The 25,062-nt window shown below is 41.3% G+C and overlaps 2 protein-coding genes across 4 annotated transcripts in view; both read right to left on the bottom strand.

Moving 5' to 3' along the window:
- LOC139158357 (neural proliferation differentiation and control protein 1-like) overlaps positions 1-209 on the bottom strand; it is a 36,603-nt gene extending 36,394 nt beyond the window's left edge. Inside the window, exon 1 of the mRNA XM_070735661.1 lies at positions 115-209. Within this exon, the coding sequence (XP_070591762.1) occupies positions 115-190 (76 nt within the window). The 5' untranslated portion in view covers positions 191-209. The remainder of the gene's footprint in view (positions 1-114) is intronic.
- LOC139160193 (TNF receptor-associated factor 1-like) overlaps positions 1-25,062 on the bottom strand; it is a 635,213-nt gene that overhangs the window by 50,258 nt on the left and 559,893 nt on the right. The window lies entirely within an intron of this gene.

Below are 25,062 nucleotides of genomic sequence, written 5' to 3'. Positions count from 1 at the left end.
TTCTCTGCTTTCTCTCCTTTCGGCCGTCACTCCCTTCCTCTCTCTCTTCCTGAATCCCCCCCAAGTTGCACCCCCTCCTCACCCCCCCCACTTCCAACAAGGTGCCCCCCTCACCTGCTTCCCAGTTGGCCCCCGTAGTAGCCAGGATTGCGAAAAACCCCAGCCATCCTGTGGCTTGGCTCAGCATCATCGCCTTTCAAAGAAATAAATGAATCGGGGATGAGGAAGGGGAAGTAGTAAGGTGGAGAGGGGGCTGTGCCCCTTCGCAGCTCTTGGCATGGAGCCCAATACGAGAGGCAGAGAAGAACCTGCTGGCCGGGCCGATGGGGAGGGACTGCGGATATTTATGAATGAACCACCGAGGATTGGAGGATGGATGGGGAAGGGGGGGGGGGTGATGGTGGATAAGGATGGAGAATTGGACAGAAGAAAAAATGTCCCTGAATATTTCACTCACTGGAAAAGGCTGGGGGGGGGAGGGAAGGTACAGGAGACGCTGTGATGTGCGGAGAGCTTTAGACTGACAGGTTAATTGGATGAGCTTTTACTAAATGTAATGGATGCAACTAAAATCAATGCACTGTTGGACAATTAAGGGTCTCGGGAATCATCCAGTTACTATCTAGCTAGGGAAGAGGTGGGGGTGGTAGGGAAACCGTAATGTAATATTCCCATTGTATGTTTTGGTGTCCACATCAAGCATTTTGCATGAATATTTTCCAGATGTCCCTCTACCGATGGGGACGGTGCCACTTTAAAGCTATGGTAGAAGTGTGTATGGTCTGTCTGAGTTGTATGGTTTTAATAATGGGTTTTTAATGTTATTATTATTATTTATTAAATTTGTATGCTGCCCCTCTCCGCAGACTCAGGGCCACTCACAGCAGTGATAAAACAACATACAGTAGCAAATCTAATATTAAAGTCTAAAATAACAATTTTACATTCAAAGCCTAAAAGCCCCTTTATATAAAAAGCATACACACAAACATATCATACATAAAACTACATAGTCAAGGGGGAGATGTCTCAGTTCCCCCATGCCTGACGGCAGAGGTGGGTTTTAAGAAGTTTTAAGAAGTTTACGAATAATGTGTTTTTAATATATTGGATTTGTGGCATTGTATTTTGTTGTGAGCGCTCCAAGTCCTTGGAGAGGGGCAGCATACAAATATAATAAATAATAATAATAATAATAATAATAATAATAATAATAATAATAATAATAATAATAATAATGCTCACGCTGCGTTTCGGAACTAAAGTTTTCAAGATTCCCCACGGGGTTTTATAAGAATTCTGGTAATACATCATGGAAAAAAACAACAATGAAAGATAATCTGATGGTGAGTCATACGATTTCGGTGGTATAAAAAAATCTGTCCAATCCATCCATCAAGGGATAACCTACACAGGTTGTCCTCGACTTACAACAGTTAATTTAGTGACCGTTTGCACAGAATCCATGACGGATTGGTCACATGATCAAAATTGGATGCTTGGGAACTCACTTGTATTCATGATGGTTGCGGCATCTGGAGGAGGGGGGGTGTTATGCCACCTTCTGATAAACAGGAATCCAGATTCACGTAACAACCGTGTTACTAACTTGACAGGTGCGAGGATGCACTTAACCACCATGGCAAGTAAGGTGGTAAAATGGGGTAAAATTAACTTAACTGTGCTCCAGGTCTTCGGAGAGGGGCGGCATACAAGTCTAATAAATTATTATTATTAAATTATTAAATTATTAAATTATTAACTACTGTTTTTTTTAAAAAGGGAAATGTCAGGCTTCAGTTGTGGTCGTAAATCAAGGACTACCTGTACGCATGGATATATATTTTATATTGTATGTTGTAAGCCGCCCTGAGTCCCCTGGAGAAGGGCAGCCTAGAAATTTGATTTATAGACAGACAGATAGATACCGGTAGATAGATAACTGACTTTAGTAACCGAGTAGTTGATGCATGGAACTCACTACCAGACTCTGTAGTATCATCACCTAACCCCCAACACTTTACCCTTAGACTTTACCCAATTCCTAAGAGGTCAATAAGGGGCATACATAAGTGCACCAGAGTGTCTTCCGTCCCCTGTCCTAATATTTCTCTTTTACTAATATCATGTACACAGTATAAATATTATATATTTGTATACCACCAATACGTACTTGACAAAGCAAATAAATATATAAAAATAATTAAAGACAAATTCCTTGTGTGTCCTATCACACTTGGCTAATAAAGAATTCTATTCTATTCTATTCTATTCTATTCTATCTCACCTAAATGAGACATCCCAATGATATTTTCTTTATTCTGGTGTCCATGTCCATAAATAAGATAATGTTAGCTAACTTTCACTGTATCAGTATTAAAGCTAGCATTATCACCCTTACTCCAGGGCCTTTCAAGAGATGTTTAAAATATGGCCAATCTGTTACACTTTTCTCCCACTGCACTGGAGGCATTGTCTCTGACCAGAAACAGGTGTGATTACACCTGCACTTATTACCTGTTTCATTCCCCTCCAGTCCCGGGACAGTCTTCTTATTGCTTTTTCTGCTGTCAATTCTCTGAGGAGATGGATGCAGCAATTCTGGGGCCAGAAGTCAACCAGAAGTGACCAAAATAGCACTAATCTACTCGGCTGGTGCTTTAAGTCTACTGTACAAAGTTTGTCATAGAGGCAAGGCTGAATTAACAGCAAGATGGAGTCAGTTCCCTCTGCCACTGACTTCCAGAGGGAGCAGGGAGAAATCTGAAATGAAGGAAGGAAGGGAAGAAGGAAGGGAGGGAGGGAGTGGGGAGAGAAAGAGAAAGAAAGGAAGGAAAAGAAGGAAGGAAAGAAAGAAAGAAAAAAGAAAGAAAGATGCTTGGGATCTGGCACTTCTGGACTTTTTCTTTTTAACAATTTGAAAACTTTATTCAGCTGAAGTTATGACAGAATGGGGAAGGGAGGAGGAGAAGGAAGATAATTTAAAGAAGAGGAAAATGTTTTTAAAAAGAGGAAGAAAGAAGAGGAGGAGGAGAAAAGGAGAGAAGAAGAACTAGGATGACCAAGGGAATGCCCAATTTTCCAAATGGACCATAATTGATGCTTACTTTATCCACCAGCTAATTACAAGTGGTAGAGGGATTACTGCAAAACTAGAGCATGCTTTGCCAATCACATGTGGCGCATGCAAAATACAAGTCAGCATCATTCATCACTAAGTAACAACAGATGCAGTAGAGTGTGGTTACCTATCAGCAAGAGAGGAGACAAATTTACCATAATTCTTTCTGCCATTCAGTGTTGAGTGAATAACTCTTAACACAGCAATGGGAACAGAGACCCTTGCAGTGGTGAGCAAACTCAGCAGTTGTAAAGAATATTGCCAAGTTTTAATAATAATAACAACAGAGTTGGAGTTCTTCTAGTCCAACCCCCTGCTTGGGCAGGAGACCCTACTTTACTTCAGACAAATAGTTATCCAACATCTTGTTAAAAACTTCCAGTGTTGAAGCATTTACAACTTCTGGAGGCAAGTTGTTCCACGGATTAATTGTTCTAACTGTCAGGAATTATTCTCCTCAGTTCTAAGTTGCTTCTTTCCTTAATTAGTTTCTACCCGTTGCTTCTTGTTCTACCCTCTGGTACTTTGGAGAATAGGCTGACTCCTTCTTCTTTGTGGCAACCCCTGAAATATTGGAACACTGCTATCATGTCTCCTTTAGTCCTTCTTTTCATTGAACTATCCATGTCCAGTTCCTGCAACTGTTCTTCATATGTTTTAGCCTTCCAGTCCCCTAATAATCTTTGCAGCGGAAGTGATGTGCCGGTGTCTGGAGGCTGTTGGGGCCTGGATGGGTGTCAACAGACTCAAGCTCAACCCGGATAAGACGGAGTGGCTGTGGGTTCTACCTCCCAAGGACAATTCCATCTGTCCGTCCATTACCCTGGGGGGGGGAACTATTGACCCCCTCGGAGAGGGTCCGCAACTTGGGCGTCCTCCTCGATCCACAGCTCACATTAGAGAACCATCTTTCAGCTGTGGCGAGGGGGGCGTTTGCCTAGGTCCTCCTGGTGCACCAGTTGCGGCCCTATCTGGACTGGGACTCATTGCTCACAGTCACTCATGCCCTCATCACCTCAAGGTTCGACTACTGTAATGCTCTCTACATGGGGCTACCTTTGAAAAGTATTCGGAAACTTCAGATCGTGCAGAATGCAGCTGCAAGAGCAATCATGGGCTTACCTAGGTATGCCCATGTTTTGCCATCACTCCGCAGTCTGCATTGGTTGCCGATCAATTTCTGGTCACAATTCAAAGTGTTGGTTATGACCTTTAAAGCCCTTCATGGCATTGGACCAGAATATCTCCGAGACCGCCTCCTGCCGCACGAATCCCAGCAACTGATTAGGTCCCACAGAGTGGGCCTTCTCCGGGTCCCGTCAACTAAACAATGTCGGTTGGCGGGCCCCAGGGGAAGAGCCTTCTCTGTGGTGCCCCGACTCTCTGGAATCAACTCCCCCCGGAGATTAGAACTGCCCCTACCCTCCCTGCCTTCCGTAAAGCTCTTAAAACCCACCTTTGCCGTCAGGCATGGGGGAACTGAAACATCTCCCCCCGGGCATGTACAATTTATGTATGGTATGTTTGTGTGTGTGTCTGTTAGTATATTGGGGTTCTTTTAAACTTTTTCTTTTTAAATATTTAAACTATTTGGATTTGTTATGATTGTTTATGCCATGTTGTGAGCCGCCCCGAGTTCGCGGAGAGGGGCGGCATACAAATCTGAATAATAAATAAATAATAAATAAATAAATAATAATAAATAATAATATTTGTTGCTCTCCTCTGTACTCTTTCTAGAGTCTCAACATCCTTTTTACATGGTGGTGATGTAGGTGAGGTATTTAACCAGTCATCATGGTTGGTATAGCTGCTATAACTGACACATTCTCCTTCGGCTTTTCATAAAAGCTTGCAGATTTGGCTCTGTCAACTTGGTTGGGCTCCAGAAGAAGGGCATGTAAACATGGGGTTAACTAAGCTCCCCTTTATAACAGAATAATATTGTTGGAAGAAACTTTGGAGGCCGTCTGCTGAAGTAAAAGATCCTATAATTTTAATTACTTTTGTTTTTAACTTTTTATTATGTTGGTGAAGATTCTTAGCCCTCCAGACAAACTGGTCTGGAAGTTGAATCATGGCAACTAGATATCTTGTGTGTGTGTGTGTGTGTGTGTGTGTATGTAATATTCACTGCTTATCCAGGAAGCTGCTTAGATAAGCAGCAAAATACTGTATTTCAAGCCAAAAAGAAAAGTCCAGTTGCCATCACTCAATTTCTAGCCAATATTTTAATACATCTCTACGTGGCTTTTATATTTTTAGGTCAGTTTGTACACCACTCAAAGTCATTCTGTGAGGGAGACAGGCAGTTTCTAAATATAGTGCATAAATAAAATGCATGTGGATTATGTGGACGGGGTCTATGTAAAATTACTTCCTGACAAAATGAGAATAAAATTGAAGTGAAAGTGCAGAAAAAAATATATAAGGATTGTAAAAAGGATGAGCAGAAGAGCAACTAAAATACAACATTCAATTTGGAGGGGGAAATGAGAGAGCCAAAAAGCCAAAGACAAATGTTAAAAGAGGACATTAATAGGATGTTAAACATAAAATGGGTCATTACAAAGGAGATTGCAGTATTAGTAATGAGGAGTGATATGGGTAAATTCAGAGGAATTAAAGAAGCAGCTATAGAAAGTTTTAGTTTGAAAGGATGCAACAAAATTGACAATACAAAATTGGTACCAGTACATGGTGAAACATATTCAGTATGAAATTATGGATATAAAGATGAATACGTTTATGAAAATAAAGTGAAAGAACTGATGGGAAGATGGGACAAGGTTAGAGGTTATATGGTTAGTAGAATTTGAAGGTATAAAGAATAAACTGGAATCACTCTATAATTTGTAAATATTGTAATGTTCTTGGTTTAAAATTATATAAAAAAGCACACCCTCATTTTGGTGGAGGGGCCTGAATGAATGATGTTCAGGGGTGGGAGCACACATCACTATGCACTGTGTGTTTATGTAATGTGTATCTGTCATTATTAAAAATTAATAAAATTAATTTTTTTAAAAAAAAAAGACAAATGTTAAAAGAAAGAAAAAGGGTAAGAAAAAGAGACCCTTGAGAGAGCAGATATGAGAATGAATATAAATCAATAAAATACAAATACCGTACTTTGAAAGCATGGCTCCGATAACATTGAATTTTAAAGCACTGATTTGGAAAATAAAAGCCACTAGTGTTTGGGTAGATTAGCTTGAAAAGAAACAGGATGTACTACTCTCAGATTTGCAATAGAATACACTGCAGAGATATTTTCCTTATTCTCTATCCTTGTGTCTGAAAGGATAACAAAAATTTGAAAAACCAATCATTTTCTGGGAAGATAAAATACCATATGTGAACAACAAAAGCATCCACTTTATGCAGAAAAGGCTCTCTTAAGATTCTTCTTTCACTCAAAGAGCCTTGATAACTCTCTGATAAGATTAAAGGATCTGTAGACAAAACAACTTTGAACATAGTATCAGTCATCTCCATGATGTAATGGGGAAATAGAAAAGAACACAAGCATTCTTCAAATTATTGTGAAGAAGATAAATGTTTTTTATGCGGCAATCTAATCACCTCTTTTTTTTTAGTTTCAATCCATTGATCCCATTGATCCCAAATATTATAATAATCTGAATCCTTTCGGCCCCGTAATTTTATTGTTAGTTGATCCATTTCAGTACATTCATAAATCTTGTTGATTATTTTAATTTCTGCAGGTGTTTCTGGGTTTTTTCAAAACTGTGCAAAAGATATCCTAGCTGCAGTGGTAATATTATTTATTTATTTATTTATTTATTTATTTATTTTTTGTTTGTTTGTTTGTTTGTTTGTTTGTTTCTTTATTTATTATTAGATTTGTATGCCGCCCCTCTCCGGAGACTCGGAACGTCAAATATTTGATGTTTCTGTTGTAGTCTTTTAAAAATATATTTAGTCCAAAATCTCTTTGCTTCAGGACACAACCACCACATGGGAAAGAAAGTGCCTTGTGCTTTTTTGCATTTCTAACAAATCGGGTTTAAATTTAGATAAATCTTTGCTAATCTCATTGGAGATAAATACCATCTGTAACACATTTTATAATAATTCTCTTTACTGATTTAGATAATTTAAGATTTCTAGTCCATACCTGTTCACAATCTGCCAACTGGATATTGTTTCCTAAATTTTGTGCCCATGTAACCGTAGTCCTTTGACTACGTCTTCAGTTTTTTCATATTGCAATAAAAAACTATAGAATTTATAAATAATTTTGTTTTCTGGGCCTATCAAGAGTTTATCTAAAGTTTCAATCTAAAGATTCTTTTTTCACTCAGAGCCTTGATAACTCTCTGTTAAGATTAAAGGATTGCAGACAAAAACATCTTTGAACAAAGCATCAATAATCCACATGATGTAATGGGGAAGTAAAAAGGAACACAAGCATTCTTCAAATTATTGTGAAGAAGATAAACGTTCCTTATGTAGCAATCTCATCATATGGATCATCTACTTCAGTTTCAAAACTTCAGGGGAAGTTTTCAAAACAAGAATCGACTCCTTTAAGTAGTTATAAGATCTATGATAACCCCTAAAATCCATCCAAATGCAAAACATCTGGAAAGAATGGGATCCAGCTACTCTGTGTAAGGGTTCCAAATAGCATCCAAAACTAAAGCAGAGTCTGAGGCATAACGTTCCTCAAATTTACAATTTATTAGTGGAGCCATATTGCCCGATGGGTTTCTCCACCCAGTTTAAAGTTCATTCCCTTGTTCCCACACCCACAAGTTCATCACACAGCCCAGTCTGGTTCTACCAACGTGTCCGGTCCTCCCATCAGCTTTCGGGCAGGTGCTGAACGAAGGATGACCTTGAGTATCTATAAGTAATTTGTTATGGCTACAACTCTACAACCTTCATGCAACAGCTCCTCCCAAATTCCCACAGCACTAATATATTCTACGTTCTAATGTGTGGCAGGCCACAGTCTCCACATCAAACAATGGCTTCGGCCTGGCACTCTAATGAGCTTTGTAAAAAAAAAAACAGTGATGCTGGGCCATATATTAGCTTTTGCTCTTATCTTTGCCTGGACTTATTGACAGAATTCTGTCTTACTGACAGAATTCAGTAAAGGAGAGGTGGTCAAAGCATCAGGAGATGGTTAGATCTATCATAGTCCTGCCTTCAGCATATAGCTTCTTAGGTGTTCTCTCTTAGGCCAATATCAGCCCTCAGAAAAAAGAACTACACTGCTAAAAAAAATGGAACACTTAAACAACACAATATAACTCCCAGTAAATCAAACTTCTGTGAAATCAAACTGTCCACTTAGGAAGCAACACTGATTGACAATCAATTTCGCATGCTGTTGTGCACATTCAACTTTGTACAGAACAAAGTATTCAATGAGAATATTTCATTCATTCAGATCTAGGATGTGTTATTTGAGTGTTCCCTTTATTTTTTTTGAGCAGCATACATACATAACCTTGAATTGTCAATACATTTCTCTTTTAGGAAAAGGAGACAAAATGGGGAAAGTTTCTGCTGGAAATTCATTGTCTTATTTGCATGTTATTAAATTTCCTCTTAATTTAATGCAGATGTCAGCGTGATCCTTCTGCCTTCAGCTTGCCATGAGGAGGAGATAACATCCTTCTTTCTGTTATTTCTCCGTCATCATGGCTAATTTTCTTGCCACTTCTGTCTGTCAAATTTTAGAGCAAGGCCACTTTGGCACTATAAACGGAAACCACTTTTTCTTCAATATAACCCACTTAATTTGACCGAATTAGCCTGGAATTCCTCTCCCTTCCAATTTTCTCCACAATATCCAGCTGGAAATGGTTGTTTTTATTGCCCATCTCATCAATAACTGCATCATTTTTTCCATCAAGAGCAATCAAGCTTATTCTCCTCCTCCATGTCACTCCATTGCTATGGCAACCAGGGAGCCCAGGCTGGAACAACCTATGGCAACCAGGAGTAATAGTTGCTATGGGAACCACTGGCGTTGAAATAAAGATGACATGGCTGCACCAGGCCTCCTGAAGCAAGGAGAGTGCTAAGGCGGTTGGGGTTTTGTTTGTTTCTTTTTCTGGCACTGTTTATTGATCAGAAATGTTGTGCAACCTGTCAGTAATTCAACAGGTAATGCTTTCTCCAGCTCTACACTGGGGATGGGAAAGCATTGTTTGAATTCCTATAAAGATGCAATGAGAGATGTACTTTCTTGTCCATTTGACCAAATTTCCTACATTTTAGTGAAGAGTAAATATTAATGCCTCTATAGCAGTGTTTCCCAACCTTGGCCACTTGAAGATATTTGGACTTCAGCTCCCACAATTCCCCACCCAGCATTCGCTGGCTGGAGAATTCTGGGAGTTGAAGTCCAAATATCTTCAAGTGGCCAAGGTTGGGAAACACTGCTCTATAGGAAAGCACAGGGACCCTCAGGAAGGTCAGAAAAGTCAAAATGGTGCCTGCAAACACAAAGCCTTGCCCCCTTTTTTATAGACTTCACAATATAGAGATCATCCAGAATGAGATCATCCAGAGGCATGGGGTGAGGTATCACCAGTATGCAGATGATACCCAGTTGTACATCTCCACCCCATGTCCAGTCAACGAAGCAGTGGAAGTGATGTGCCGGTGCCTGGAGGCTGTTGGGGTCTGGATGGGTGTCAACAGACTCAAACTCAACCCGGATAAGACGGAGTGGCTGTGGGTACTGCCTCCCAGGGACAATTCCATCTGTCCATCCATAACCCTGGGGGGGATTATTGACCCCCTCAGAGAGGGTCCACAACTTGGGCATCCTCCTCGATCCACAGCTCACATTAGAGAACCATCTTTCAGCTGTGGCGAGGGGGACGTTTGCCCAGGTTCGCCTGGTGCACCAGTTGCGGCCCTACCTGGACCGGGACTCACTACTCACAGTCACTCATGCCCTCATCACCTCGAGATTCGACTACTGTAATGCTCTCTACATGGGGCTACCTTTGAAAAGTGTTTGGAAACTTTAGATCGTGCAGAATGCAGCTGCGAGAGCAATCATGGGCTGCCCTAGGTATGTCCATGTTACACCAACACTCTGCAGTCTGCATTGGTTGCCGATCAGTTTCTGGTCACAATTCAAAGTGTTGGTTATGACCTATAAAGCCCTTCATGGCATCGGACCAGAATACCTCCGGGACTGCCTTCTGCCGCATGAATCCCAGGGACCGATTAGGTCCCACAGAGTTGGCCTTCTCCGGGTCCCGTTGACTAAACAATGTCGTTTGGCGGGCCCCAGGGGAAGAGCCTTCTCTGTGGCGGCCCCAACTCTCTGGAACCAGCTCCCCCCAGAGATTAGAACTGCCCCCACCCTCCCTGCATTTTGTAAACTCCTTAAAACCCACCTTTGCCATCAGGCATGGGGGAATTGAGACATCTCCCCCGGGCCTATACAATTTAAGTATGGTATGTCTGTGTGTATTTCTGCTTTAATAACGGGGATTTTAATGTTTTCTTTTTTAATCGTTAAATTATTAGATTTGTTATGAACTATTTTCTATTGTTGTTGTGAGCCGCCCCGAGTCTACGGAGAGCGGCGGCATACAAATCTAATACATAAATAAAATAAATAAATAGAGACTCAGTACAGCGGTTAGAATGCAGTAATGCAATCTACTTCTGCTGATCACCAGCTACCAGCAGTTTGACAGATCAAATCTCAATAGGCTCAAGGCTGACTCAGCCTTCCATCCTTCCGAGGTCGGTAAAATGAGGACCCAGATTGTTGAAGGCAAGATGCTTACTCTTTTATTTTGTTTTATATCTTATATTTTATATATCTTTATATCTTTTATTTTCCTGGTTTCTTGACCTCTCTGGGGAAATATTGGAGAAAATTATTCCCAAAATGAAAGAAATGCTTACTTTCAGCCTGTCTTTTTTCAAGAGAAAGCATCTCCATTTTTTCTTTAATTCTTCTGTTTCTGCTGTTATGTTTTGCTTCAGCTTGTTCAACTCAGTCTGTTTTACAGACAACTCTTCAGATACATTTTTTTAAAAAACAGATATAGTAAACAGCTTAGAGAGGGCTGTAAAGCACTATGGACCGTATTTAAGTCTAAATGTTAAATGCTATGGCTATAATATCCATTAAAAAAAATAAGGGGTGGGGGTGAAATTTGATCATGAAACGATAGACACCAATTTGGATCTTCCTGCAAATGTTCCTACTACAGTTCTTTTTAGAGGGTGTAAAATAGAGGAGGGAACTATGGCCCCTTTATGACTTGTGAACTTCAACTCCCAGAATTCCTGAGCTAGGAATTCTGGGAGTTGAAGTCCACAAGTCATAAAAGAACCGTCATTCCTCCATCTCTGGTTTTAAGAAGAGAAACTGCTCCACGTAACCCTTGTCAAAAGTATACTGATTTTAACTGACTGGTGGGGAATGGGAAGATTTATATTCTTTGTCGTCATCTGGTCATCAGCACTCTGAGCTATCCATTCTCCACCCATCAAGTTAGAACTGAAGAAGCTTCTTCTTCAAAGGGGGAAAAAAACAAAGAAAGTTGTCTTTTTTTGGGGGGGGAAACAAAACCAACTTTGGGTTATCAAGAAAGGAACATTTTAAAGTTGAAGGCTATAAAGGAACAATTTTCCTTCCTGTCAATCTTGACGCTTGAGACTGACTGGACAAGTCCCCGCAGCTTTCTTGGCATTATTTTTGGAAGTATACTCTCCCCCCAAAAAATAATAAAGAGAACACTCAAATAACACATCCTAGATCTGAATGAATGAAATATTCTCATTGAATACTTTGTTCTGTACAAAGTTGAATGTGCACAATAGCGTGTGAAATTGATTGTCATTCAGTGTTGCTTCCTAAGTGGACAGTTTGATTTCACAGAAGTTTGATTTACTTGGAGTTATATTGTGTTGTTTAAGTATTCCCTTTATTTTATTTTTTAGCTGCTGTTGCTGGGGTTGGCTGGTGGCTGTGGGGGTGGCTCCTGCAAGGTGTAGCGGCAGCCAATCCTGGCCAAGAGTTGCCACCAGGAAAAAATCCTCCAGGGCAGGTGGGCATGGCTGGCGTCGGCCACCTCTCCGAGCTGCTTCTTGCACTGGCTTGGCCAGGAGATGTGTCTGCCACCCTGCCTGCTCAAGCCACCCTCTCCCACTCTGGCTGTGGCAGGGCAGCGGGTGCATCTCCTGGACGAGCCAGCGCGAGAAGCAGCTCGGAGAGGTGGCCAATGTAGCAGATGGCCTGGAGACTCACGCACTGTCCTGCCTGCTCGAGCCACTCCACCGCAGCCAGAGTGGGAGTGGGGTGGCTTGAGAAGGTGGCGGGCCCATTTCCTGGTCGAGCCAGCACGACAAGCAGCTCAGAGGCACGGATGCCACCAGCTGCACCCGCACCGGCTCACCAGCCCGCCCTGGAAGATTTTTTCTAGCTGGAGGCTCCCGGCTGGGACTGGCCACTGCTGCGCCTTGCATGACCCAGCCCCACAGCTGCCGGACGGCCCCAGCAGCATCAGCAGCAGCAGAGGCGCCTCACGTCCGCTGGAGGAGTGCCGCACTTTCTGGCCCTGTGGGGGCACTGTTGCTACTAGCTGGGGCCATAGTTCCCTCTAAGCTGAGCAGTGACCAATCGCTCACTTAAAAATCATCATCAGAGTTTTCCAAACCTGCCCAGAAGCCGAGAGGGAAAGAGTGAGAGGGAAGGAGAGAGAGAGGAAGAGAGGAAGAGAGAGAAACAGATAGAAAAAAGAGAGGAAGGAAAAGAGAAAGAAAAAGAATGCGAGTAAGGAAGAGAGAAAGAAAATCAAAATCTAGTTTGAAACTAGCTCAACTATTTCAGTGGCATTTTGATATTGATAGAGTTGCCCTATTATGAGCTCACTGTTATAGACACACAGTACAGTATTTTATTTTGAAATTCTCTGAGGCAAAACAGGTTTGTTTGTTTGTTTGTTTGTTTGTTTGTTTGTTTATTTATTTATTTATTATTTCTGTGCCGCCCAGTCCCAAAGGGACTGCCGCTCAGACACTATACTTCCCCCCCCCAAAAAAAAAATTAGAGGGAACACTGGCTGGGGCAGCGAGTTTCGGCTTCTGCACATGCGCAGAAGCCAAATCTCACGTGCATGGCATGTGTACACGCGTGCACTCCCCACAGTTTTGGAGCTGCGCGCTCAGGCCCATTTCCGCCAGTGGAATGGTGTTCCATGCCGTTCCACTTGCTGCGCAACCCTGCTTACGCACCTACCCAGAGCCAACGTAGTGCGGTAGTGGTGAGCGTGCTTAGCAAGGAATTGAGAGACCCAGCTTCCACTCCACCTCTGAGCCATTCAAATATCTCGGGGGCAAAAAAAAAATTACCTCAGAATAATCACCCATCAAAATAGAAGAGAAAAACAAAAGAATGGCTAAACAGGGAAAAGGTTTGGTGGTGGCAGCAAAGCCTATAAATCTGTTGGAGATCTCCACGGAGCATTGTGCTGATGCTTTAATGTCGGAAAGCCAACAATAAACAGAAGGGAAAACCATTACGGCTAAGCCTGGATTTAGCATCCATCAACTTCAAAGAAGAATAAAAGAGCATCCTGAGACAGCGTAAGGATGTGCTATACGTTATTTGACTGTTCTTTCTTCAAAAGGTCCCCCCCCCACCTTGTGGGCCAGGTTCTATGGTAATGAAGGCTATCCAATCAGTAGTAGTAGTAGTACAGTGATCCCTCGATTTTCGCGGTCTCGATTTTCGCGAAACGCTATAGCACGGTTTTTCAAAAAATATTAATTAAAAAATACTCCACGGTTTTTTTGCTATACCACGTTTTTTCCCACCCGATGACGTCATACGTCATCACCAAGAGTCACTTCTCTGTCTCTTTCTCTTTCTTTCCTGTCATTCTCTGCTTCAATCATTTTCTCATTTCTCTTTTTTTCTCCCCTTTTTTCTATCATTTCTCTCTCTCTTCCTTCCACTCTTCTCTCTCTCTCTTTCTTCCTCTCTCTCACTCTCTTCCTTCCTTTCTCATCTTTCTCTCTCTCTCTCTTTCTCTATCTTGCTTCTTCCTCTCTCACACTCTCTTCCTCCCTCTCTCATCTCTTTCTTTCCTTCTCTCTCTTTCTCTATCTCTCCCCTTCTTGCTCTCGAGCGGCGAGCGAGCGGCCGGGCGAACGGCGAGTGGCCGGGCGAACGGCGAGCGAGCGGGCGGGCGGGTGGGCGGGTGAACGGGCGAGCGGCGAGCGAGTGGGCGGGCAAACGGGCGAGCGGCGAGCGAGTGGGCGGGCAAACGGGTGAGCGGCGAGCGAGCGGGCGGGCGGGTGAACAGGTGAGCGGCAAGCGGCCGGGCGGGCGGTTGAATGGGTGAGCGGCAAGCGGGCGGGCGGGCGGGCGAGCGGGTGGGCGAACAGCGGGCGGGCGGGCGAACAGCGGGCGGGCGGGCGAACGCCGGGCGGGCGGGCAAACGCCGGGCGGGCGGGCAAACGCCGGGCGGGCGGGCAAACGCCGGGCGGGCGGGTGCTGGGGGGCAGGGGCAGCCGACATTCAAAGCAATCTTTGTCGGCTTCCGCACTTTCGTCGCTCCCCGCCTCCACCTGCAAGCCCTTGCGCGGCCATGGAAAAAGGGCGCACATGCGCAGATGGTATTTTTACTTCCGCGCCGCTATACCGCGGAAAATCGATTATCGCGGGAGGTCTTGGAACGTAACCCCCACGATAATCGAGGGATCACTGTAGTAGTAAATATTTAAATAATAAATAAATAATAAATATATTATTATTATTATTGTTGTTGTTATTATTATTATTATTATTATTATTATTATTATTATTATTATTATTATTATGTCAATACAACTCAGCAAACGAGATCACTATGCTGGATTTCGTATTTCATCACCAGTCGGGCATTTCCCAAACAACTAGGACTGCATGATGTAGTGGCAAATTATGTTTGCAGATCCCAGTAAAGCGGCCTTTTGAAATTGACAGATGGAGATTTTGTCAATTCGGATGGTTTTCAAATGTCCGCTGAGATCCTTTGGCACTGCGCCCAGCATGCCAAGTACCACTGGGACCACTTTCACTGGCTTATGCCAGAATCGTTGCAGCTCAATTTTTAGATCTTCGTATTTCACTAATTTCTCTAGCTGCTTCTCCTCAATTCTGCTGTCCCCTGGGATTGCGATGTTGATGATCCATACTTTCTTTTTCTCCACAATCAGGATGTCTGGTGTGTTATGCTTCAGAATTCGGTCAGTCGGAAGTCGGAAGTCCCACAGTAGTTTTGCTTGCTCATTTTCGAGCACTTTTTAGGGCTTATAATCCCACCAGTTCTTTGCCACTGGTAAATGGTAGTTCCGGCACAAGTTCCAGTGGATCATCTGTGCCACCGCATCATGTCTATGCTTGTAGTCAGTCTGTGCGATCTTTTTGCAGCAGCTGAGTATGTGATCGATTGTTTCATCTGTTTCTTTACAGAGTCTGCACTTTGGATCAGCTGTTGATTTTTCAATTCTGGCTTTGACAGCATTTGTTGTAATGGCCTGCTCTTGTAATAATACTATTATTATTATTATTATTATTATTATTATTATTATTATTATTATTATTATTATTATTATTATTGGTTGGATAACCTTCATTACCATAGAACCTGGTCCAATCTACAAGGTGGGGTGGGGACCTTTTGAAGAAAGAACAATCAAGTAACGTATAGCACATAATAATAATAATAATAAAATAATAATAATAATAATAATATATAATAACGATAATGATAATGATAATGATAATGATAATGATAATGATGATAATGATAATAATAATAATTATTATTATTATTGTTATTATTATTATTATTATTATTATTATTATTATTATTATTTATTAGACTTGTATGCAGAAGTGTCCCAGATGGTTGGGCAGAGCATCCCACCACTGGCGCTACTGGTTCTAAGAACCGGTCTGAACTGGGAGCACCGCTATCTCCAATTATGTTTTGTAATTCAAAATATAGTATATACAATATGTTTGAGTCTTGTGTCTGTTTTCTAATGTTGCAATCCATATCTAAAGTGGTCATGTGACTGGGTGGGAGTGGCTTACTGACCAAGATAAGTTTTCCAATCGGTGCTTGGACTCTTTTTCAATTGATTAAGTCGCATTATTTGAATAGCCACAAAAAGGACAAATGATTGACAGCATTATTTGTTGAGGAGCACAGTAACATTTTAAGGTTTTGTACTGAACCCACAGGGTTCAGCATGATAACTGATTAGGCAAGTAGCTCAATTTTCTTGAATTGCTATAAAAGTTCAGTTCTAGATAACAATTAAAATGATTAAAGCATTTATGGGTAAAAACATACTACTTAATTATTTCCTATTTTCAAAAATAATTAAGGATCATCCTAAGGTACTAGAGAAGGAAGGACAATAAAACAACTATTAAGTATTCAATAAATAGTGCATAAACCTACTACCCCCACTGCGTCATCACCCCCTCCCCCCGTTGGGGCAGCAGCCCATCACTGGGCACTGTCCAAAACTGAAGATGCCTCCCAGTCACTTCATCACAGCTGCTGGGCACAATGACTTTGACTTTCTGGAAAGAACGTTGTTTAGACCAGTGACTTTCAACCTTTTTTTGAGCCGCAGCACATTTTTTACATTTACAAAATCTTGGGGCACACCACCAACCAAAATGACACAAAACGACACTCTAAGACAGTACATATTATGTAACATCCCCTTATAAACACAGTCAATCATCAATCATCCCTCCTCAAATTGCTACCACTGTCTCATTTCTGGGTACCTCTCCTGTCTCTCTCCATTTTCTCTCTCATTTGTTTCTCATTTCTCCCTCTTCCTCCCTTTTTCTCTTATCCCTTCCCCCTCTCGTTTCTCCGCTCTATTTCCATCTCTGTCTTCCCCCCCCTTGTGTGTGTATGTGTATACACACTCTTGAACCATTTCCAAAAACAGGTGAGGGCTGGGGTTTTTCTCTCTCTTATTCTTTGGGTGCTTTTTATCATATGCTTTAAATCAAGAGTCACTTCTCTCTTTCTTTTGCTTCTCTCTCTTTCCTCTCATTCTCTGCCTCAATCATTTTACGTGGGCTGCAAGTTTGACGCCCCTGGTATATGGTCTCCTTTTTGAGGAAGGGGTTGGGCTAAAGACCTTCAAGGTCCCTTCCAACTCTTATGCGATCGTGGGACACTGCAAATGTCTATAAATGGAGGCCAGCTGCCGAGTGCTCAAATGCAGACACGACAGATGGAAGCCAGTCATTGGAACTGGGTCATAAGTACCTTTTGGGAGGTTGGTCATCGATTTGAACAGTCATGTTTTAGTGAAATTTGCCTGATTTTTCAGGCTGCTGGCAAGAAGAGGCCGTATCCTGCTGAGAAAACTCGAGATTGCTGCTTTGTAACTATCCTCCAAAGATAAAGCAAGTGATATGTCTGAAGGAAATTAAATCTCTTTCAAATCAATTTCCCGACTCCTGCTGACTTCAAAGGCCCATGCATGAAGCTTTCTTGAAACCTGGCAGGAGTGGTGGTCATTATCTTTGTTTCAGGGTGTTTTACAGTATTCAACTTTCCAGTCTAGTCTACATCCAATCCTTGAATACAGCTCATCTGTCTGGAACCCACACCACATTTCAGACATAAACACTCTAGAAAATGTCCAGAGATACTTTACTAGAAGAGCCCTCCACTCCTCCACTCGCAACAGAATACCTTACGCAACTAGACTTACAATCCTATTTCTAGAAAGCTTAGAACTACATCGTCTTAAACACGACCTAAACATATCCCATAAAATCATCTGCTACAACATCCTTCCTGTCAATGATTACTTCAGCTTCAACCACAACAACACACAAGCACACAACAGATACAAACATAAAGTAAAATGCTCTAAACTCGACTGCATAAACACGACTTTAGTAACCGAGTAGCTGATACATGGAACTCACTACCAGACTCTGTAGTATCATCATCTAACCCCTAAAACTTTACCCTTAGACTATCCACTGTTCACCTCTCCCAATTCCTAAGAGGTCAATCAGGGGCGTGCATAAGTGCACCGGAGTGCCTTCTGTCCCCTGAGCTAATGCTTCTCTTTTACTAGTATCATGTGTATAAATATTATTATATCTTTTTACACCACCAATACATACTTGACAAAACAAAACAAATAAAATGAATGAATGAATGAATGAATGAATGAATGAATGAATGAATGAATGAATGAATGAATGTAGTAATCTGGTTGATTTTAGCTGGCTTCAGAGTTCAGACAAGATCAACTATGTGCTGCCACCTATTGAGACAGTTTATTTATTTATTTATTTTTATTTATTTATTTTTTGTCCAATACACAATGAGAGTTTTAGTGGGTATATATATAGTAAAATACATGATGAAGGTTATAGAGGAGATACTCATAGTAAAATATATCTATGAAAGAATAGAAAAGAAGATATAGTAATAGAACATATCAATGAAAGAATAGAAGAGATATAGGAATAGAAGAAAGGTATAGGAGATAGAAGAGAGCAATAGGACAGGGGACGGAAGGCACTCGTAGATAATCTAAGGGTAAAGTATTGGGGGTTTGGGGATGATACTATGGAGTCCAGTAATGAATTCCACGCTTCGACAACTTGGTTACTGAAGTCATATTTTTTACAGTCAAATTTGGAGCGGTTAATATTAAGTTTAAATCTGTTGTGTGCTCTTGTGTTGTTGTGGTTGAAGCCGAAGTAGTCGCTAACAGGCAGGACGTTGCAGCATATGATCTTGTGGGCAATACTTAGATCTTGTTTAAGGCGTCTTAGTTTTAGGCTTTCTAGGCCCAGGATTGAAAGTCTAGTGTTATAGGATCTTCTATTTTGAGTGGAGGGATGAAGGGCTCTTCTGGTGAAGTATCTTTGGACATTTTCAAGGGTGTTAATGTCTGAGATGCGATATGGGTTCCAAACAGATGAGCTGTATTCGAGGATGGTTCTGACAAAAGTTTTGTAAGCTCTTGTAAGCAGTGTGAGATTGCCAGAGCAGAAGCTACGTAGGATTAGGTTTATAACTCTTGAAGCCTTCTTGGCTATGTTGTTGCAGTGGGCTTTGGCACTTAAATCTTTTGTTATTAGTATACCGAGGTCTTTAACCGAGTGGGGATTATCTGTGATAATTTGATTATTCAATTCGTATTTGGAGTTCAGATTCTTCTTCCCAATGTGTAGGACAGAGCATTTGCTAGTTGACATTTGGAGTTGCCATGTGTTAGACCACTCAGGAACACAATTCAGGTCTTTTTTGGAGAGTAGTAGTGTTATCGGTGGTGTTGAAGAGTTTTACATCGTCGGCGACGTTTAGACAATGGAGTCTCTGCTTCCTTTTGTTGTAAAGGGTACAAAACTCCAAATGGAGGCGTCCGGGCAAAGCCTCGTGCTGTGATCGCTTCTGGCTCTACGATAACTAGTAGGCACACCCAAATTGGGAGAATTTTACCTTTGCTGTCCTGCTTTCAGATTTCAGTTAGACACTCAAACCCAGGTGATATGGTGGCAAGCCGTTTACTCAAAGCTGAAAAGAAAACAAGAGACAAGGAATATAAAACACAAGTTTTTGACAGACACTTGCTTTAAGATTACTTTCAACAAAAGCATTCAGAAGAATAGTCCAAATCCACCCTAGAGTTTCAAAAATCCAGGCCATGGTTGTCAACCAGTTCAGGGGTCAGAATTTAATGCAAGAACCCGGGAACAGTTTCTTCCCAGGAGGAAACATGGATCGTGACTGCCTCAAACTTCCGCCAGCTTTCACTAATTCAAGAGTTTTACTTCTTTGCTTGGCAAGGAGCCTCATACAACATCTCTACTCTCCTCGCTACTCCCTGGGTGCAAGGGCTTGCTTATGTCATTATCTTACTGCTCCAGCTTCTCCTATCTCAAGTCAAGGGCATCCAAACGAGCAGTAAAATGCTCTCAGTTCGCTTGTGCCTGTCGGTCTTCAGAGAGCCAGTCAAGAAGGGAGTGTGAGGTTCTGCCCAACCTCCTAAATGCCGCCATTTGGGTTCTTTTACTTTCTGTGCATGGGCAAAGTGTTCTGTTCGTTCGCAAAGGGTAAAAGAATCCAAACTTATTTATTATTTATTTATTTATTAGACTTTTATGCAGCCCCTCTCTGAGAACTCAGGGAGGCTTACAACATATAAAGGAACATAGAAACATAGAAACATAGAAACATAGAAACATAGAAACATAGAAGTCTGACGGCAGAAAAAGACCTCCTGGTCCATCTAGTCTGCCCTTATACTATTTTCTGTATTTTATCTTAGGATGGATATATGTTTATCCCAGGCATGTTTAAATTCAGTTATTGTGGATTTATCTACTACGTCTGCTGGAAGTTTGTTCCAAGGATCTACTACTCTTTCAGTAAAATAATATTTTCTCATGTTGCTTTTGATCTTTCCCCCAACTAACTTCAGATTGTGTCCCCTTGTTCTTGTGTTCACTTTCCTTTTAAAAACACTTCCCTCCTGGACCTTATTTAACCCTTTAATATATTTAAATGTTTCGATCATGTCCCCCCTTTTCCTTCTGTCCTCCAGACTATACAGATTGAGTTCATTAAGTCTTTCCTGATACGTTTTATGCTTAAGACCTTCCACCATTCTTGTAGCCCGTCTTTGGACCCGTTCAATTTTGTCAATATCTTTTTGTAGGTGAGGTCTCCAGAACTGAACACAGTATTCCAAATGTGGTCTCACCAGCGCTCTATATAGCGGGATCATAATCTCCCTCTTCCTGCTCGTTATACCTCTAGCTATGCAGCCAAGCATCCTACTTGCTTTTCCTACTGCCCGACCACACTGCTCACCCATTTTGAGATTGTCAGAAATCACTACCCCTAAATCCTTCTCTTCTGAAGTTTTTGCTAACACAGAACTGCCAATACAATACTCAGATTGAGGATTCCTTTTCCCCAAGTGCATTATTTTACATTTGGAAACATTAAACTGCAGTTTCCATTGCTTTGACCATTTATCTAGTAAAGCTAAATCATTTACCATATTACTATGATAACAATATAACATCCTAAATCCAATTAATTTAAATTAATTGCCCCGGAAGCAGTGTAACGACGCTGAGACAGTAGCTGGATTTTAATAACGGGTCACTTTATTAAATTAGCATAAATTTGAATAATGTCAATTTAAATAACTTAATTCAAACATTATAACAGTGTAAACAAAGGACCTGCAGAGGCCAACAACTAATGGGGCGGAATTTACCTGTCAAAACATTCATAGGCAAAACAGAAGTTTTTGACAGACACTTGCTTTAAGATTACAGTACGTTCATGTCCCCCCTTTTCCTTCTGTCCTCCAGACTATACAGATTGAGTTCATTAAGTCTTTCCTGATACGTTTTATACTTAAGACCTTCCACCATTCTTGTAGCCCGTCTTTGGACCCGTTCAATTTTGTCAATATCTTTTTGTAGGATAGTGATAGTGTAGGATAATGATGGCAGCTGCTCTCACTGGCTGGCTGCTGGCCAGACCCACTTCTCCACTTCCTCAGTCCATCCTTCAACTGGTGCTGACTGCTTGTCTTCCACTGACATCTCAGGATCTGTCTCCCTGTCATCTCATCATTCCTATCACCCATCTCTTCCCATTTATGACTGCATGCCTATAACTTGTTTATATCCTTAAGATTTTTATTAATATGGATTGTTTCCTCATTGCTTATTTGTGACCCTAGGACAATAATTAAGTGTTGTATCTCACGATTCTTGACAAATGTATATTTTCTTTTATGTACACTGAGAGCATATGCACCAAAGACAAATTCCTTGTGTGTCCAATCACACTTGGCCAATAAATAATTCTTTTCTCTTCTCCTCTCCTCTCCTCTCCTCAGAATCCAGAGCTAATACTGTAGTGCCTAACTTTGATTAGCTGCAGATGATTCTTGGCTTGAATCTCCTTGGCAGTCTCCTGAAGCTGACATTTCACAGTCCTGCTCGAGCAGTTTCTTCACATTCAGAGTCACGGTTTAATTCCTGCATTGTGACATTGACTTCCTTGTTCTGTTTGCTGGGACTGTAAGTCCAAGCACTCCATCTCATTGGCCAATGTAAAGAATAAGTTAAGTGCAAGATACCGTATGAAGAATATTAGCTTGGAAGAGTCAAAAGGCCAGGTTAGAATCTCCTTGTGATCTGAATTATGTGCATATAAGAGATTTCCTTTGATGATTTTGATCCCTGGCACTATACCTTCACCAGCTTTGCTCACCACATTATTATTGTCATCCATTAAAACATTAAAACTGCATTTCCACAACAGTTAACATTTTGGAGTCACTTCTTGGTGGTTGATGAAGGGGAAAAGAACAAGATTGGCTTTTAACCAACAGTTGCATGTCAGGGAAACCAATTATACTAAGGATAAGAGAATCACTACATAACAGGAACAGCAATTATTTTAGGTTATTACCTTTCCAATTGTTCCACTGTTTTTTCAGGTGTTCTTTAAATTTTTATTTTGTTATAATTAGGTAGAAAAAAATGTAATACACAGCAAAAGTGATAATGGCAGTAATTACCATAGTATACAAGAGTGACATTCCTATGAAGAAAATTAACTCAGAATTAGTGATTCGGTGTAATAAAATAGAGAAAACGGGGAGAGCCATGCATTAGTAATGCAGGTAGTCCTCAACTTACAACAGTTCATTTAGCAACCATTCAAAGTTACAGTGGCACTGAAAAAAGTGACTTATGACCAATTTTTTCATGCCTACAGTTGTTTCAGCATCCCTCGTGGTCACATCATGATCAAAATCCAGATGCTTGGTAACTGGTTCTTATTTAAGATGGTTGCAGTGTGATCCCATTCTATGACTTTCTGACAAGAAAGGCAACGGGGAAGCAAACTTTGTTTAATACCCACATTACTAACTTAACAATTATACTGATTCTCTTAACAACTGTGGCGAGAAAGGACACAAAATAGGGCAAAGCTCACATAACAATTTTCTCACTTAAGCATCATAAATTTTGGACTCATTTTGGAAGACTCCCTTTATAAACTACGCCAATCTCTCAATATATTATTAAATCTAAACTATGATGAAACATGGTTGGTTTCATTTTTTTTCAATAAAAGCTCATTTTGGAAATCAATATGAAAGATCAATGAGATCTCTTGGATCTATTCTATTTAATATTACAATATGCACCTCTTCCCAATTATATGACATCTCTGCTGAGCCTAGGATTGACAAAGGAACAAATTCACCATGAAAAGACAAGTTCCATGTTTTGGGAGGGTATTCAACTTCATAGTTACATTTTACCTATTATACACTGCTCAAAAAAATAAAGGCAACTCTCAAAGAACACATCCTAGATCTGAATGAATGAAATATTCTCATTGAATACTGTTGTGCTGACAACAAAACGAAACTGATTGTCAATCAGTGTTGTTTTCTAAGTGGACAGTTTGATTTCACAGAAGTTTGATTTCACAGAAGTTTGATTTCACAGAAGTTTGATTTCACAGAAGTTTGATTTCACAGAAGTTTGATTTCACAGAAGTTTGATTTCACAGAAGTTTGATTTACTTGGAGTTATATTCTGTTGTTTAAGCGTTCCCTTTATTTTTTTTGAGCAGTATATTTTCTTTCCTTTGCCAATCTGTCTCCCATGAAGTTGCCTTTACCACAAACCAGGAACGAAGCTAGCATAAATTACTCTTCCTGCATGAATGCCTTCCCCCTTTTATCCTAACGCCACTGAAGGTCAGCCTAAAGGTACGAATTAACCACTAGATGCAATCATGAATTATCTCGGAAGGAAGTCATCTGAGTGAGAACCAAAACACAGAGGCAAGATAAGATAGCAGTGGGAAAAGGCCCAGAAGTCTGAGTCGACCCAGTATTTCTCAACCTTGACAATTTGTAGAATGTCCCAGCTGGCCTGAAGTCAACATATCTTAATGTTGACTTCAGGCTGGCTGGAATAGACTGTGAAATGGATTGCACACATCTTAAAGCTGTTGAGATGGAGCAACACCGGTCTACTCTAACAACTAGACACAAGAACAGGTTTTTTTCGAACGCCATCACTCTACTAAACAAACAATTCCCCCAACACTGTCAGACTTTCTACTAAATCTGCACTTCTATTCTACTAGTTTTTCTCATCATTCCTATCACCCACTTCCTCCCATGTTGACTATATGACAGTAACTTGTTGCTTATATCCTAAGATTTTTATTAATCTAGGTTTCTCCCTTGTGGGGTGCCTCAGGGGTCAGTCCTCTCCCCCCTGCTATTTAATATCTACATGAAACCGCTAGGTGAGATCATCCAAGGGCATGGGGTGAGGTATCATCAATATGCGGATGATACCCAGTTGTACATCTCCACCCCATGTCCAGTCAACGAAGCAGTGGAAGTGATGTGCAGGTGCCTGGAGGCTGTTGGGGACTGGATGGGTGTCAACAAACTCAAACTCAATCCAGACAAGACGGAGTGGCTGTGGGTATTGCCTCCCAAGGACAATTCCATCTGTCCGTCCATTACCCTGGGGGGGGAACTATTGACCCCCTCAGAGAGGGTCTGCAACTTGGGCGTCCTCCTCGATCCACAGCTGACATTGGAACATCATCTTTCGGCTGTGGCAAGGAGGGCGTTTGCCCAGGTTCACCTGGTGCACCAGTTGCGGCCCTATTTGGACAGGGAGTCATTGCTCACAGTCACTCATGCCCTTATCACCTCGAGGTTCGATTACTGCAACGCTCTCTACATGGGGCTACCTTTGAAAAGTGTTCAGAAACTTCAGATCATGCAGAACGCAGCCGCAAGAGCCATCGTGGAGCTTCCCAGATTCGCCCACGTATCTACAACACTCCGTG

Source organism: Erythrolamprus reginae, chromosome 2 (assembly GCF_031021105.1).
Source record: "Erythrolamprus reginae isolate rEryReg1 chromosome 2, rEryReg1.hap1, whole genome shotgun sequence".
Classification (NCBI taxonomy): Eukaryota; Metazoa; Chordata; class Lepidosauria; order Squamata; family Dipsadidae; genus Erythrolamprus; species Erythrolamprus reginae.
The sequence above is the reverse complement of the archived record's forward strand: the minus strand, read 5'-3'. Positions and strand labels throughout refer to the sequence as shown.